This window comes from Lichenostomus cassidix, unplaced genomic scaffold (assembly GCF_008360975.1).
Source record: "Lichenostomus cassidix isolate B80296 unplaced genomic scaffold, HeHo_3.0 HiC_scaffold_33, whole genome shotgun sequence".
Classification (NCBI taxonomy): domain Eukaryota; kingdom Metazoa; phylum Chordata; class Aves; order Passeriformes; family Meliphagidae; genus Lichenostomus; species Lichenostomus cassidix.
This window is the reverse complement of record NW_028147632.1, coordinates 2,662,299-2,678,540: the sequence shown is the minus strand read 5'-3', so window position 1 is coordinate 2,678,540 and position 16,242 is coordinate 2,662,299. Positions and strand designations below refer to the sequence as shown.

The window sequence follows — 16,242 nt, the reverse complement described above, 5'->3', positions numbered from 1 at the left end:
AACCCTCAGGAACCCCAAAAGCCCCTCAGAACCCCCCAACCTCACGGCTTCCCCTAAACCCCTCAGGATCCCCCAAAATCCCCTCCAAAACACCCCAACCCTACAGTTCCCAAACTCCTCAGGATCCCCAACTCTAAAACACCCCAATCCCCTCACAGCTCCTCAAAATGCTTCAGGACCACCCAAAATCCCCTTATCCCCTCAGAGCTCCCCCAAACCTCCTCAGGATCCCCAAAATCCCCCAAACACCCCAATCCCCACAGTTCCCCCCAAACCCCCTCAGGACACCCAAATGCCCTCAGGACCCCACAAACCCTCAGATCTCCCCCTAAACCCCTCAAGAACCCCAAAATCCCTCACGGCTTCCTAAACCCTCAAATCCCCCAATGCCCTCACAGTCCCCCAAACCCCTCAGCTCGCCCCAAACCCCTCAGAATCCCCCAAGCCCTCACAGCTCCCACTAAATCCCTCAAAACCCGCTTATCCCCTCACATCTCCCCCAAACCCTCTCAGGGACCCCCAACATCCCTCAGGATCCCACAATCCCCTCACAGCTCCCCAAAGCACCTCAATCTCCAATCCTCCCCAACCCCTCAGTGACCCCAACATCCCCTCAAACACCCAACCCCTCAGCGCCCCCGCAAACCCCTCAGAACCCCCAACATCCCTTCAAATCCCCATCCACAACTCCCTCAATGACCCCCCCCAACCCTCTCCCCGGCTCCCCGCTCACCGCGGTCGCTGTCGCCCATCCCGCGCTGCCGGGGGGGCTCCCGGGGGTCCCTCGACGCCCCCAAACTCCGCCCCGCCCCCCCCGGGGCCGCCCCCCCCCCGCGGCCTCGGCCCCGCTCCGCCGCCGCTGGGCCCCACCGGGACCACAATGCACCGCGTTTCCGCCGGAAGTTACCGCCGACGCCGGTTTGCCGGCCGCTTCCGCCCGGAGTTCCGCCAGCAGTTGTCTGATTGGTTGGTTGACTTCGCGCTTCTCGCGAGAGTTGCCGCCATCTTGGTTGCGGTAGTTCTGCGCGGTACTCTGTGGGCTCCTCAGGCTGGTGGGGTGAGAACTCCCCAGATTCGGCCTAAAACCTCCAAATTCGGCTAAAATCCCTAAATCCAGCCATGAATCTCCACAGGGATCCTAGCCAGGGCAACCTGGACACTTCCTGAGGCTTCACCGCCATTTGGTTGAGGGAACTTCCGCCTGGCGCTCTGTGGGCTACTTAGACTGGTGAGGTGAGGACCTCATAAATCCGGTCTGGAGCGCCAAAATTCGGCCTAAAACCTCCAAATTCGGGTAAAATCGCTAAATCCAGCCATGAATCTCCACAGGGATTTTTTCTCAGGCTCAGATAGAGCAATCTGGACACTTCCTGAGGCTTCACCGACATTTGGTTGAGGGAATTTCCTCCCAGCCTCTGTGGGCTATTTAGGTTGGTGAGGTGAGAACCTCAGAAATCCGGTCTGGAGCCCCAAAATTCGGCTTCAAACCCTTAAATTCGACCTAAACCCTCACAAATTCAGTTAAAACCTTTAAATCCGCCCTCCTCAGGGTCTCTCCCCAGGCCGAGCCAGAGCAAGCCGGTCTCTTCCCGCTGGAGTCTGTCAGTGAAACGCTTGAAGCCGCTCAGCCATCTCGGTTAAGGGCATTTCCGCCCTCGCTTCAGCGAGAAGGGATCGGAGCTTGGACAGTCCGGGCACAAGGAGCCTCCAAATCCGGTTAAAACCCCCAAAAATCCAGTTAGGACCTCAAAATTCTGGTTGAAAACTCCCTCAGAATCAACCAGCCCGCCTCTCCTCCTTCCCTCGGGAGTTCTCGCGAGATCACTCGGGAACTCTCCCCGCGTTTGCCCTTGCTACGCACCTATTCCTCGCGAAATCTCGCGAGATCTAGCTTGAAGCCAAACCGCCATATTTACCGAGGGCAAATTTGCCCTCAGAGCGCCGTTATTTCCAAAGCAAATCTCGCGAGATCTTATTTGAAGCCGAACCGCCATCTTTACTACGGGCGGATTGTGCCCTTCGGCCGCGCCCCTCTTCCCGCGCGATCTCGCGAGATCTCGCGGTGCCACGTTCCCGGGCTCCTGGAGGTACCGGATTTTGGGAGAATTTGGGGGAATTTTGGGGATTTTTGGGGTCCTGGAGGGGTTTGAGGGTTCCGGAGGGGTTTGAGTGGCTGGGAGTGGACGGAGAGGTGCTCTGGGTGGGGTTCTAGGGAGGCTGGGAGGTTTTTTGGGGGCTCCCTGAGGGGGCTCGGTGGTCATTCTGAAGGGGAGTTGGAGGTCCTGAGGGGATTTGGGGGATCCTGAGGGGGTTTTGGGGTCTTTGAGGGATGCTGAGGGGATTTGGGGAAACCTGAAGGGGTTTTGGTTTTCCTGAGGGTGCTCGGCGGTGGTTTTGGAGGTTCTGAGTGAATATGGGGTGTCCTGAGGGGATTTCGGGATGTCCTGAGGGGATTTGTGGGAACCTGCAGGAATTTGGAGGAACCTGAGGGGATTTCGGGGTTCCTGAGGGTGCTAGAGGGTGGTTTTGGAAGTCCTGAGGGGATTTTGGGATCTTCAGGGGATGCTGAGGGGATTTATGGGCTTCTGAGGGGATTTGGGAGAACCTGAAGGAATTTGAGGGTCCTGAGGGTGCTCGGCGGTGGTTTTGGAGATTCTGAGGGGATTTTGAGGTCTTCAGGGGATCCTGAGGGGATTTGGGGGGTCCTGAGGGGATTTCGGGGATCCTGAGGGGATTTTGGGGTCTTCAGGGGTGCTGAGGGGATTTTTGACGTACTGAGGGGGTTTGTGGGACCCTGAGGGAATTTTGAGGGATGCTGAGGGGATTTGGGGGAACTTGAAGGGGATTTGGGGTTCCTGAGGGTGCTCGGCGGTGGTTTTGGAGGTTCTGAGGGAATATGGGATGTCCTGAGGGGATTTCGGGGATCCTGAGGGGATTTGTAGGAACCTGCAGGAATTTGGGGGAACCTGAGGGGATTTTGGGGTTCCTGAGGGGATTCAGGGAGTCCTGAAGGGATTTTGGGGTCTTCAGGGGATGCTGAGGGGATTTTTGAAGTCCTGAGGGGATTTGGGGGATCCTGAGGGGATTTGAGGGTCCTGAGTGGTTCCTGAGGGGTTTTAAGTGTTTTCCTAGCAGGTCTTGAGGGAATTTCGGGATTTTAAGGGGATTTTAGGTGTTTCTGGATGACTTTGGGGGTCCCAGATGGGTCTGGGGGGTTTGAATCCTCCAAATCCCCCCAAAACTCCCTTTTAACACAACTTTTTCCCTTCCAGGACCTTCCAGGACCCCCAAATCCCCAAATTTCCCCCCAAATCCCCCCCAGGACCCCCAAATCCCCGAATTTCCCCCTAAATCCCCCAAAGTCCCCCTAAATTCCCAAATCCCCCAGGAGCCCCAAAATTCCCCCAAATCCCCCCAGGACCCCCAAATTCCCCCTAAATCCCCTATAATCCCCTAAATTCCCCCCAAATGGGGTTCCCCCTCCTCATCCTCACCCTGCTGGGGGTTGGGCTGTGCCCGGCCTGGGGGGAGGGGCACGGAGACCACGCCCACCTCCGTGACCACGCCCATCACGAGGACCACGCCCACTTTCACGAAGACCACGCCCACCTGCACGGCCACGCCCACCACGATGACCACGCCCACTCTCACCTGTATGCTGACCACGCCCATTCCCACGGAGACCACGCCCACAGCGATGACCACGCCCACTTCCACGATGGCCACGCCTATTCCTACCGAGACCACGCCCACTCGCCCGGAGACCACGCCCACCTGTATCGGGACCCCCAGAAGCAGCAGAGAACCCCAAAAACTCGTCCTGACCCAGCTGGGGTGTGGCTGCAGGTGAGACACCCCAAAAATACCCTGAAACACCCCAAAAATGGAACCAAAAAAACCCTAAAATGTCCCAAAAATACATCTTAAAGATCTAAAAAATTCGTTCTCAAAATACCCAAAAATGTGTCCTAGAATACCCTAAAAATTCGTCTTCAAAATCCCCAAAAATACCCTAAAATATCCTAAATATTTAGCCCAAAATACCTTCAAAATGCATTTAAAAATCTGCTAAAATTGGTTTCTAGATCACCAGAAAATATCCTTAAAATCAGTCCCTGAAATGTCCTAAAAATCAATTTGCAAAGTGCCCAGAAATACCCAAAATGTCCTAAAAATGCACCCAAAATGTGCTAAAAATGCACCCAAAATCACCCCAAAATACATCCTGACCCAGCTGGGGTGTGGCTGCAGGTGAGACACCCCAAAATGCCCTGAAACACCCCAAAAATGCATCATAAAAAACCCTAAAATGTCCTAAAAATGCATCCCAAAATACCCCAGAAATAGGTTCCCAAAATACCCCAAAAATGCACCTGAAAAAAAACCCTAAAATGTGCTAAAAATGCATCATAAATACCCGAAAAATTGGTCCCCAAAATGCCCCAAAAATGCACCTGAAACACCTCAAAAATGCCCTAAAAAAAACCCTAATATGTGCTAAAAATGCATCATAAATACCCGAAAAATTGGTTCCCAAAATACCCCGAAAATGCACCTGAAAAAAACCCAAAATGTTCTAAAAATGTATTCTAAAATACCCTAAAAATTTTTTTTGAAATACCTAAAAATACCCTAAAATATCCTAAATATATGTTCTAAAATTTCTTATTAATTTGTTCCAAAATCTGCTGAAATTTTATTTTTAAGTTACCGAAAAATATTCTTAAAATCAGTGCCTGAAATACCCTAAAAATCCATCTGCAAAGTGCCCAGAAATACCCCAAAATGTCCTAAAAATCACCCCAAAATCCCCAAAATCACCCCAAAACACACCCTGACTCAGCTGGGGTGTGGCTGCAGGTGAGAAACCCCAAAATACCCTAAATTACCCCAAAAATGCACCTGAAAAAAACCCCAAAATACCCCAAAATACTATAAAAATCGCATCACAAAGTACCCTAAAAATGTACCAAATTTTTTCCCCCCAACATGCCCCAAATCCCCATTTTTCTCCCCCAATTCCCCATTTTTTCCCCCAAATCCCCATTTTTTTCCCCAAAATCCCCATTTTTTTCCCCAAAATCCCCATTTTTTCACCCAAAATCCCCATTTTTTCCCCCAAATTCCCATTTTTTCCCCCAAATCCCCGTTTTTCTCCCCTAGTTCCCCATTTTTTCACCCTCCCCAATTTTCCTCCCAAACTCCCTGTTTTCCCCAAACCCCATTTTCCCCAAATCCCATTTTCCTCCCAAATCCCCATTTTTCCTCCCCAAATCCCCATTCTCCCTCAAATCCCCATTTTTTCTTTCCCTCATCCCCAACCCCCAAATCCCATTTTCTCACCCCAAAATCCCATTTTCTCACCCCAAAATCCCATTTTCTCACCCCAAATCCCCATTTTTCCTCCTAACTCCATCCTTTCCCCCCAAAACCTCAATTTTTCCCCTCCAAAACCCCATTTTTCCTCCCCAAAACCCCATTTTTTCACCTTTTTTCACCTTTTTTTTCCCCCAAACCCCATTTTTTCCTCATCAATCCCATTTTTCCTCCCCAAATTTACCAAATTCCCATTTTTTCTCCCCAAACAGACCATGAGCTCAGCCCTGGCAGTGTCCCTGGTCCCTCACCTGATGCTGTTCCTGCTCCCTGCTGACTCTGCATCTCCCAAACCCCATTTTTTCTCCCAAATCCCCATTTTTTCCTCTACAAACTCCCTTTTTCTTCCCCCAAACCCCATTTCCCCTCTCAAATCCCCCTTTTTACCACCAAATCTGTGCTTTTCTCCCCAAAAACCTCCCTTTTTCCTCTCCAAATCCCCATTTTTCCTCCCCAAATCCCCATTTTTTCACCATTTTTTTTCCCCCAAACCCCATTTTTTTCCCCCAAACTTCCCAAAATCCCATTTTCTCACCCCAAATCCCATTTTTTCTCTCTCCAGACCCTGAGCTCAGCCCTGGCAGTGTCCCTGGCCCCTCACCTGGTGCTGTTCCTGCTCCCTGCTGACTCTGCATCTCCCAAACCCCATTTTTTCTCCCAAATCCCCATTTTTTCCTCTACAAACTCCCTTTTTCTTCCCCCAAACCCCATTTTCCCTCTCAAATCCCCCTTTTTACCACCAAATCTGTGCTTTTCTCCCCAAAAACCTCCCTTTTTCCTCTCCAAATCCCCATTTTTTCTCCCCAAACCTCCATTTTTCCTCCCCAAAACCCCATTTTTTCACCTTTTTTCACCATTTTTTTTCCCCCAAACCCCATAATTTTTACCAAAATCCCATTTTCTCACCCCAAAATCCTATTTTTTCTCTCTCCAGACCATGAGCTCAGCCCTGGCAGTGTCCCTGGCCCCTCACCTGGTGCTGTTCCTGCTCCCTGCTGACTCTGGCTCTCCCCGACGCCGCGGCTTGCTGCGCCTGCTGCTGAGCTTTGCTGCAGGGGGGCTGCTGGGGGATGCATTCCTGCACCTCATCCCGCATGCTCTGGGTAAGGGGACACTCTGGGGACATTTGGGGACACTTTGGGAGAATTTTGGGGGAATTTTGGGGCAGTTTTGGGGCAGTTTTGGTGAAGTTTGGGGCAGTTTGGGACGATTTTCAGTCAGTTTAGGATGGTTTTGGGGCAGTTTGGGGCTGCTGGGAGATGCCTTCCTGCACCTCATACCTCATGCTCTGGGTCAGTGACACCTTTGGGGACATTTGGGGACACTTTGGGGTCTTTTTGGGTTAGTTTGGGATGGTTTGGGTGAAGTTTGGGACAATTTTGGGGCAGTTTGGGATGTTGTTTGGGGGATTTGGGGCAGTTTGGGATGATTTTGGGGCTGCTGGGGGATGCATTCCTGCACCTCATCCCACATGCTCTGGGTCAGTGACACCTTGGGGACATTTGGGGACAGTTTGGGACAGTTTGGGGTTGTTTTGGTGAAGTTTGGGGCAGTTTGGGGTTTTTTTTGCGAAGTTTTGGGGGCTTTGGGTGAAGTTTTGGGACAGTTTTGGGGCGATTTTAGGGAGGTTGGGAGGGGTTTGGGGTGGTTCTAGGGGGTTTGGGGACACTGGGACACCTTGGGGACAGTTGGGGACAATTTTGGGATAGTTTGGGGTCATTTTGGCAAAATTTGGGGTTGTTTTGTTGAAGTTTTGGGGTCAGTTTGGGGGATTTGGGGCAATTGGAGGCCATTGGGGCAGTTTTGGGATGCATTCCTACGCCTCATCCCTCATGCTCTGGGTCAGTGACACTCTGGGGACAATTGGGGACACTTTGGGACAGTTTTGGGTTAGTTTGGGGGCAGTTTGGGATGTTGTTTGGGGGATTTGGGGCAGCTTGGGATGATTTTGGGGCAGTTTGGGGCTGCTGGGTGATGCCTTCCTGCACCTCATCCCTCATGCTCTGGGTGAGGGGACACCTTGGGGACATTTGGGGACACTTTGGGGTCTTTTTGGGTTAGTTTGGGATGGTTTGGGTGAAGTTTGGGACGATTTTGGGGCAGTTTGGGATGTTGTTTGGGGGATTTGGGGCAGTTTGGGATGGTTTTGGGGCAGTTTGGGGCTGCTGGGGGATGCATTTCTGCACCTCATCCCTCATGCTCTGGGTGAGGGGACACCTTGGGGACATTTGGGGACAATTTGGGACAGTTTGGGGTTGTTTTGGTGAAATTTGGAGCAGTTTTGGTCACGTTTTGGAGGGTTTTGGTGAAGTTTGGGGTCATTTCTGGGCGGTTTTGGGGTGGTTTGGAGGGATTTGCAGTGGTTTTAGGGATTTGGGGACACTTTTGGGACACTTTTGGGACACCTTGGGGACACTTTTGGGACAGTTCTGGGACAATTTTGGGGTTTTTTTGCCAAGTTTGGGGTCATTTCTGGGCGGTTTTGGGGAAGGTTTGGGGATGTTTTAATGGGTTTGGGGACCCTGGGACACCTTGGGGACGTTTGGGGACACTTTTGGGAGGTTTGGGACAATTTTGGGACGATTTGGAGGAGATTTTAGGGTGGTTTGAGGGGATTTTGGGGCATTTTTGTGGGTTTTGGGGCCATTTGGGGACACCAGTGTCACCTCTGTCCCCACAGCTCCCCATGAGCACCACGAGGGACACCATGAGCACGGTGAGAGCCTTGGGGACACCTGGGGACAAGTCTGGGGACACTTTTGGGACATTTTGGGGTCATTTGGGGACACTTTGGGGTCATTTGGGAGGTTTGGGGGCATTTTCAGGGGATTTTGGGGCATTTTTAGGGGATTTGGGGACACTTGGGGGGGTTGGGGACACCTTGAGGACATCAGGGACACCTTGGGGACATTTGGGGACACTTTGGAGTCATTTGGGGACAATTTCAGGGTCATTTTGGGGTTATTTTGGGAGGTTTTGGGGCATTTTTAGGGGATTTGGTGACACTCGGGGACATCAGGGACCTCTTGGGGACATTTGGGGACAATGTTGGGAGGTTTGGGGACAATTTCAGGCCATTTGGGGGCATTTTGAGGAGGATTTGGGACATTTTTGGGACTTTTTTTGCCTTTTTAGGGGATTTTTGGGTCTTTTTTAAGGGTTTGGGGACAATTTGGGGACATTGTGGTGACATTTGGTGACATTTTGGTGACATTTTCCCCCACAGCTCCCCACGATGGCCATGGCCACTCCCACCATGGGCACGGTGAGAGCCTTGGGGACACCTGGGGACAGTTTTGGGGACAATTTTGGGGTCGTTTGAGGTCATTTTTGGGACAATTTGGGGTCATTTTGGGAGGTTTTGGGACATTTTTATGGCATTTGGGGACACTTTGAGGGGGTTGGGGACACCTTGAGGACATCAGGGACACCTTGGGGACACTTGGGGACATTTGGGGTCATTCTGAGGTCATTCTGAGGTCATTTTGGGGTCATTTGGGAGGTTTTGGGGACAATTTTTTGGGGCTTTTGGGGCATTTTTAGGGGATTTGGTGACACTCAGGGACATCAGGGACACCTTGGGGACACTTTTGGGAGGTTTGGGGACAATTTCAGGCCATTTGGGGGCATTTTGAGGAGGATTTGGGACATTTTTGGGTCTTTTTAGGGGATTTTGGAGGTTTTTTTAAGGGTTTGGTGACAATTTGGTGACATTTTGGTGACATTTGGTGACATTTTGGTGACATTTTCTCCCCCAGCTCCTCATGATGGTCACAGCCACTCCCACCATGGGCACGGTGAGAGCCTTGGGGACACCTGGGGACATTTTGGGGACAATTTTGGGGTCATTTGGGGCCATTTTGAGGCCGTTTGGGGACATTTGGGGACATTTTGGGGTCCTTTGGGGACATCTTGTTGCCTTTTGGGGCCATTTTGGGCCAATTGTGGACCTTTGGGGACAATTTGGGTCATTTTGGGGACAATTTGAGGCCATTTGGTGATATTTTGGTGCCAATTTGGGTCCATTTGGTGACATTTGGTGACATTTTGGTGACATTTGGTGACAACTGGTGCCATTTTGGTGCCATTTTGGCCCATTTTGGGTCCATTTGGATCCATTGGATGACATTTTGGGGACATTTTGTGACAATTTGATGCCATTTTTAACCATTTTTAACCATTTTGATCCATTTTGGGGCCATTTTTGGGCCATTTGGTGACAATTTGTGACATTTTGGTGACAATTTCTCCCCAGGCCAGGCTCTGTGGGTGGGGCTGTGGCTCCTGGCAGGAATTGTCACCTTTGGGGACATTTTAGTGCCAATTTGGGGCCATTTTTAACCATTTTGATGCTGTTTTTTTGCCATTTTTGGTGACATTTTGTGACATTTTGGTGACAATTTGGTGACATTTGGTGACAATTTCTCCCCAGGCCAGGCTCTGTCTGTTGGTCTGTGGCTCCTGGTAGGAATTGTCATCTTTGGGGACATTTTTGGGTCTATTTTTGGCCATTTTATGCCCATTTGGTGCCATTTTTAACCATTTTTGACCCATTTTGGTGACATTTAATGACATTTGATGACAATTTGGTGACAATTTGGTGACAATTTGGTGACAATGCCACCCCAGCTTTGGCTCCTGGCAGGAATTGTCACCTTTGGGGACATTTTGGGTCAATTTTGGTGTCATTTTGATCCATTTTTAACCATTTTTAACCCATTTTGATGATATTTTTTGCCATTTTGTGACAATTTTTTGCCATTTTGGTGACATTTTGTGACATTTTGGTGACAATTTGGTGACACTTTCTCCCCAGGCCAGGCTCTGTGGGTGGGACTGTGGCTCCTGGCAGGAATTGTCACCTTTGGGGACATTTTAGTGCCATTTTAAACCATTTTTAACCCTTTTTTTTACCCATCTTTTACCCATATTTTGACCCATTTTGGTGACATTTTTTGCCATTTTGGTGACAATTTGGTGACATTTGGTGACACTCTCTCGGCAGGCCAGGCTCTGTGGGTGGGACTGTGGCTCCTGGCAGGAATTGTCACCTTTGGGGACATTTTAGTGCCATTTTTCACCATTTTTAACCATTTTTGATGCTATTTTTTGCCATTTTGTGACAATTTTTTGCCATTTTGGTGACATTTTGTGACAATTTGGTGACAATTTGGTGACAATTTGGTGACAATGCCACCCCAGCTTTGGCTCCTGGCAGGAATTGTCACCTTTGGGGACATTTTGGGTCCATTTGGTGCCATTTTGATCCATTTTTAACCATTTTTGACCCACTTTGATGACCTTTTTTGCCATTTTGTGACAATTTTTTGCCATTTGGGTGACAATTTGGTGACAAGTTGGTGACAATTTGGTGACATTTCCCCCCCAGGCCAGGCTCTGTGGGTGGGGCTGTGGGTCCTGGCAGGAATTGTCACCTTCCTGGGGGTGGAGCTGGCAGTGAGACACTGCGGGGGACACAGCCACGGCCACGGGCATGGTGAGAGATTTGGGGGAAAAAATGGGGAAAAAATGGGATTTTTGGGGAAATTTGGGGGAAAAATTTGGAGGAAAAAATGGGATTCTGGGGAGGAAAAATGGAGATTTGGGGAGGGAAAAATGGGATTTGGGGAAAAAATTTGGGGATTTGGGGAAAAAAATGGGGAATTTGGAAAAAAAATTGGGGAAAAAAATGGGGATTTGGGGCAAAAATGGGGAATTTGGGAAAAAATGGGGAATTTGGGGGAAAATAGGGAATTTGGGAAAAAATGGGATTTGGGGAAAATGGGGATTTTGGGGGAAAAATGGGATTTTGGGAAAAATGGGGAGTTTGGGGAAATAAATGGGATTTTGGGGGAAAAATGGGATTTGGAAAAAAAAATGGGGAATTTGGGAAAAAATGGGGATTTGGGAAAAATGGGAAAAATGGGGGAAAATGAGGAATTTGGGGGAAAATGGGAATTTGGGGAAAAAATGGGGAATTTGGGGGAAAATGGGGAATTTGGGAAAAAATGGGATTTTGGGAAAAATGGGGAGTTTGGGGAAAAAATTGGGGGAAAAAATGGGATTTGGGGAGGAAAAATGGGGATTGGGGGAAAATGGGGAAAAAATGGGATTTTGGGGAAAAAATGGGGAATTTGGGGGGAAATGGGGATTTGGGAAAAATGGGATTTGGGGAAAAAATGGGATTTTGGGAAAAAATTGGGGGAAAAAATGGGATTTGGGGAGGAAAAATGGGGATTTGGGGAAAATGGGGAGTTTGGGGAAATAAATGGGATTTTGGGGAGAAAAATGGGATTTGGAAAAAAAAAATGGGGAATTTGGAAAAATTGGGAAATTATTGGGGAATTTGGAAAAAATGGGGATTTGGGGAAAAATTGGGAATTTGGGAAAAAATGGGGAATTTGGGAAAAAATGGGGATTTGGGAAAAATGGGATTTGGGGAAAATGGGGAATTTGGAAAAAATGGGAATTTGGAAAAAGAAATAGGCGGGAAAATGGGATTTTGGGGAAGAAAATGGGGATTTGGGGGAAAAACAGGAAGTTTGGGAAAATGGGATTTTGGGGGAAAAATGGGATTTTGGGAAAAAAAAATGGGATTGGGGAAAAGAATTTGGGGGAAAAAATGGGGATTTTGGGAAAATGGGAAATTTGGGAAAAATGGGATTTTGGGGGAAAAAATTGGGATTTTGGGCAGAATTCATGTGTTTGAATTTTGGGCTAATTTTGGGGGGTTTGGGTGGATTTTGACATGAATTTGTGTTTTCTTGGATGGATTTTGGGCTAAATTTGGGGGTTTTGGGGGTTTTTTTGGTGTGAATTTCTGGTTTTTGGCTGAATTTTGGGCTGATTTTGGCTATTTTTGGGCTACATTTGGATTTTTTTGGGCAGAATTTCTGGGGTTTTGGCTGAATTTTGGGCTGAATTTGTCCATTTTTGGTCTAAATTTGGATTTTTGGGGTGAATTTCTGGTTTTTGGCTGAATTTTGGGCTGAATTTGTCTATTTTTTCTGAATTTTGGGCTGAATTTGTCCATTTTTGGGCTAACTTTGGATTTTTTGGTGTGAATTTCTGGTTTTTGGCTGAATTTTGGCCAATTTGTCCATTTCTGGCTGAATTTTGGGCTGAATTTCTCCATTTTTGGCTGAATTCTGGGCTAATTTGTCCATTTTTGGGCTAACTTTGGATTTTTTGGTGTGAATTTCTGTTTTTTGGCTGAATTTTGGGCTAAATTTGTCTATTTTTTCTGAATTTTGGGCTAATTTCTCCATTTCTGGCTGAATTTTGGGCTGAATTTCTCTATTTTTTTCTGAATTTTGGGCTGAATTTCTGTTTTCTGGCTGAATTTTGGGCTGAATTTCTGTTTTCTGGCTGAATTTTGGGCTTAATTTCTCTATTTTTGGGGTGAATTTTGGGCTAAATTTCTCCATTTCTGGCTGAATGTTGGGCTGAATTTCTCCATTTTTTTCTGAATTTTGGGCTGAATTTCTGTTTTCTGGCTGAATTTTGGGTTGAATTTCTCTATTTCTGGCTGAATTTTGGGCTAATTTGTCCATTTCTGGCTGAATTTTGGGTGAATTTGGCTATTTTTGGGCTGAATTTTGGGCTAAATTTCTATTTTTTGTGGCTGAATTTTGGGCTAATTTGTCTATTTTTGGGTGAATTTTGGGCTGAATTTGTCCACTTTGGGCAGAATTTCTGTTTTCTGGCTGAATTTTTGGCCAATTTCTCCATTTTTTTCTGAATTTTGGGCTAAATTTGTCCATTTCTGGCTGAATTTTGGGCTGAATTTGGCTATTTTTGGGTTCCAGGCTCCAAGGCCAGGCAGAGCTCCAGCGAGGACGAGGCTGAGGCTGCTGGGGACAGCAGGGGGACAAAGGGGACACCCCAGGGGACACCCCAGGGGACACCCCAGGGGACACCCAAAGGGACAAAGGGGACAAAGGTCACCAAGGGCCAGCGCGGGAAAACCCCTGAGAGCAGCACTGCTGGTCAGGGGACAGCTGGGGACAGCTGGGGACATTGATGGGGACATTGTGGGGATTTGGGGACATTAATGGGGACATTGGGGATGTTGGGGACACTGATGGGGACATTGTGGGGACATTAATGGGGACATTGTGGGGATTTGGGGACATTGATGGGGACATTTGGGGACACTCTTGGGGACACTGATGGGGATTTGGGGGATTTGGGGACATTAATGGGGACATTGATGGGGATTTGGGGACATTTGGGGATTTGGGGATGTTGGGGATATTGGGGACATTAGGGGACATTGGGGGATTTGGGGACATCTGGGGACATTTGAGGACATTGGGGGATTTGGGGACATTTGGGGACATTGAGGATATTGGGGACATTAATGGGGACATTGAGGGACAATTAATGGGGATATTTGGGGACATTAATGGGGACATTAATGGGGATTTGGGGACATTTTGGGGATTTGGGGACATTAATGGGGACATTTAGGACATTGGGGACATTGATGGGGACATTTGGGGACTTTTGGGGACACTGGGGGAGTTGAGGACATTGGGGACATTTGGGATATTGGGGACATTGGGGACATTTGGGGGGATTTGGTGACATTTTGGGGACATTTGGGGACATTTTGGGGTCACTTTGGGGTGATTTTCAAGCTGATTTTGGGAGAAGTTTGAGACGATTTTGGGGACAATTTTGGGACAATTTTGGGAGAACTTTGGGGACAATTTTTGGATGATTTTGGGAGAACTTTGGGATGATTTCAGGATAACTTTGGGGACAATTTTAGGATAACTTTGGGATAATTTTGGGACAATTTTGGGACAACTTTAGGACAACTTAGGTGACAATTTTACGACAATTTTGGGACAACTTTGGGGACAATTTTTGGATGATTTTAGGACAACTTTGGAATGATTTTGGGAGAACTTTGGGGACAATTTTAGGACAATTTTAGGACAATTTTGGGATCATTTTGGGCTGATTTTGGTAGATTTTCAGGCTGATTTTGGGATAACTTTGGGACAATTTTAGGATAACTTTGGGACAATTTTAGAGGAACTTCAGGGACGATTTTAGGACAATTTTAGGATAACTTTGGGGACAATTTTGGGGTAACTTTGAGATGATTTTAAGGTAACTTTGGGGACAATTTCAGGACAATTTTGGAATGATTTTAGGACAACTTTGGGATCACTTTGGGGACAATTTTGGGACGATTTTGGGGTGATTTTAGGGTAACTTTGGGGACAATTTTAGGACAACTTTTGAATGATTTTGGGACAACTTTTGACACAATTTTAGGACAACTTTGGGGACAATTTTAGGATAACTCCAGGACATTTTTGGGCTGATTTTGGGTGTTTTTTTCTGGCAGGAATGGCAGTCTCAGGCTACCTGAACCTGGCTGCAGACGCTGCCCACAACTTCACGGACGGTCTGGCTCTGGGCGCAGCGTTCTGGTCAGGAGCTGCCCGGGGCTGGCTGACCACCCTGTCCGTGCTGCTGCACGAGCTGCCCCACGAGCTGGGGGACATGGCCATGCTGCTCAGGGCTGGCTGCTCCAAGGGACAGGTCAGTGACATCAAAGTGTCCCCAAAGTGTCCCCAAATCTGGAAAAATGGGGAAAAATCGGGAAAAAAATGGGATGCTGGAGGACCAACCATAGAGTTGGGCCTCCGGGATGGGCAGAGCGCCCCCTGGCGGAAGGCTGTCTAGCCGCCGTCTCTATGCTCACTTCCGGTGCCGCCATATTTGTAGTCCAAAGATGTTTTTTATGATGCCGCGCCGCTCCCAGTCCCTCCCAGTAGCTCCCAGTAACCCCAATTTCCCGCAGGCGATGCTCCTCCAGCTGCTGACCGCTCTGGCCAATGCCGCCTGTTCCCATTGCGCCATCAGCCCATTCCCAGTGCTCCCAGTGCCTCCCAGTATCCCCATTATCCCATTCCCAGTCCCTCCCAGTGCTCCCAGTCCCTCCCAGTATCCCCATTATCCCATTCCCCTCCTGTCTCCATTCTCCCCAGTCCCTCCCAGTTCCCCTATAACCCCCAAACCCCAACTCCCAGTGCCTCCCAGTTCCCCCATTATCCTCTCCCAGTCCCTCCCAATCCCTCCCAGTTCCCCCATTCTCCCTCCCAGTGACTCCCCGTGGAACAGGCGAGGGACGAATTCGGACCGCGGCTGGAGTTGAGTCGTTTGGGGATGAAAATTTGACATAAATCGGGGAAAAAATGTGAAAAACCGGGAGATACCGGAGGACCAACCATAGAGTTGGGCCTCCGGGATGGGCAGAGCGCCCCATGGCGGATGTTGGTGCAGCCGCCATCTCTGTGGTTACTTCCGGTTCCGCCATATTTGTAGTCCAAAGATGTTTTTTATGATGCCGCGCCGCTCCCAGTCGCTCCCAGTAACCCCAGTTTCCCCCCAGGCGATGCTCCTCCAGCTGCTGACCGCTCTGGCCGCCGTGGCGGGCGCCGCCGTGTCGCTGCTGGCCGAGGGCTCCGGTACCGGCGCGGTGTCCGGAGCTCTGCCCTTCACCGCCGGCGGCTTCATCTACCTGGGCACGGTGTCGGTGATCCCCGAGATGCTGCGGGACTCGGCAGCGGCCGAGGCGCTGCTGCAGCTGCTGGCGCTGCTGGCCGGCGTGGCCATGATGCTGCTCATCGCTCACTATGAGTAAATGTCCTAAAATATCCCGAAATCCTGAAAAATCCCGGAATTCCCTGAAAAAAACCCCGAAAAAATCCCCAAAAATGTCGATTTTCTGTGCCCCAAAGCCATCCCAGCTCCTGGTTGGTGTGGTGATGATGCTGCTCATCGCTCACTATGAGTAAATAGCCCGAAATCCCGAAAAAAACCCCTGAAAAAATACCGGAATTC

At 49.0% G+C, this 16,242-nt stretch overlaps 2 protein-coding genes across 6 annotated transcripts in view; one reads left to right on the top strand and one right to left on the bottom strand.

Moving 5' to 3' along the window:
- Window positions 1-1,119, bottom strand: part of LOC146421497 (retinoic acid receptor RXR-beta-like) — a 30,924-nt gene extending 29,805 nt beyond the window's left edge. The window contains 1 exon segment of the mRNA XM_085047378.1: window positions 734-1,119. Coding sequence (XP_084903504.1) covers window positions 734-752 — 19 coding nt within the window. The 5' untranslated portion in view covers window positions 753-1,119.
- Window positions 1,120-3,430: 2,311 nt separating this feature from the next.
- Window positions 3,431-16,219, top strand: LOC146421496 (zinc transporter SLC39A7-like). Of its 5 annotated transcripts, XM_085047341.1 has the most exons (11): window positions 3,431-3,552; window positions 3,616-3,846; window positions 6,311-6,479; window positions 8,057-8,092; window positions 8,603-8,641; window positions 9,135-9,173; window positions 10,766-10,873; window positions 13,185-13,364; window positions 14,741-14,937; window positions 15,200-15,271; window positions 15,387-15,459. In XM_085047341.1, exons 1-11 carry the CDS (start codon window positions 3,469-3,471, stop codon window positions 15,405-15,407), a joined length of 1,176 nt encoding a protein of 391 aa, XP_084903467.1. In that variant the 5' UTR covers window positions 3,431-3,468; the 3' UTR covers window positions 15,408-15,459. The 5 variants fall into 5 exon arrangements, with proteins under 5 accessions (XP_084903467.1, XP_084903463.1, XP_084903464.1 ...); XM_085047337.1 differs by lacking the exons at window positions 15,200-15,271; window positions 15,387-15,459 and adding an exon at window positions 15,791-16,219; XM_085047338.1 differs by lacking the exons at window positions 8,057-8,092; window positions 15,200-15,271; window positions 15,387-15,459 and adding an exon at window positions 15,791-16,219.
- The last annotated feature ends 23 nt before the right edge of the window (window positions 16,220-16,242 follow it).

Coding starts and splice junctions, on each gene's coding strand:
- LOC146421496 (XM_085047337.1), top strand. CDS start 3,469: ATGGGGTTCCCCCTCCTCATCCTCACCCTGCTGGGGGTTGGGCTGTGC. Junction 6,480..8,056: donor CCTCATCCCGCATGCTCTGG/GTAAGGGGACAC, acceptor CTGTCCCCACAG/CTCCCCATGAGCACCACGAG. Junction 13,365..14,740: donor CCCTGAGAGCAGCACTGCTG/GTCAGGGGACAG, acceptor TTTTTCTGGCAG/GAATGGCAGTCTCAGGCTAC.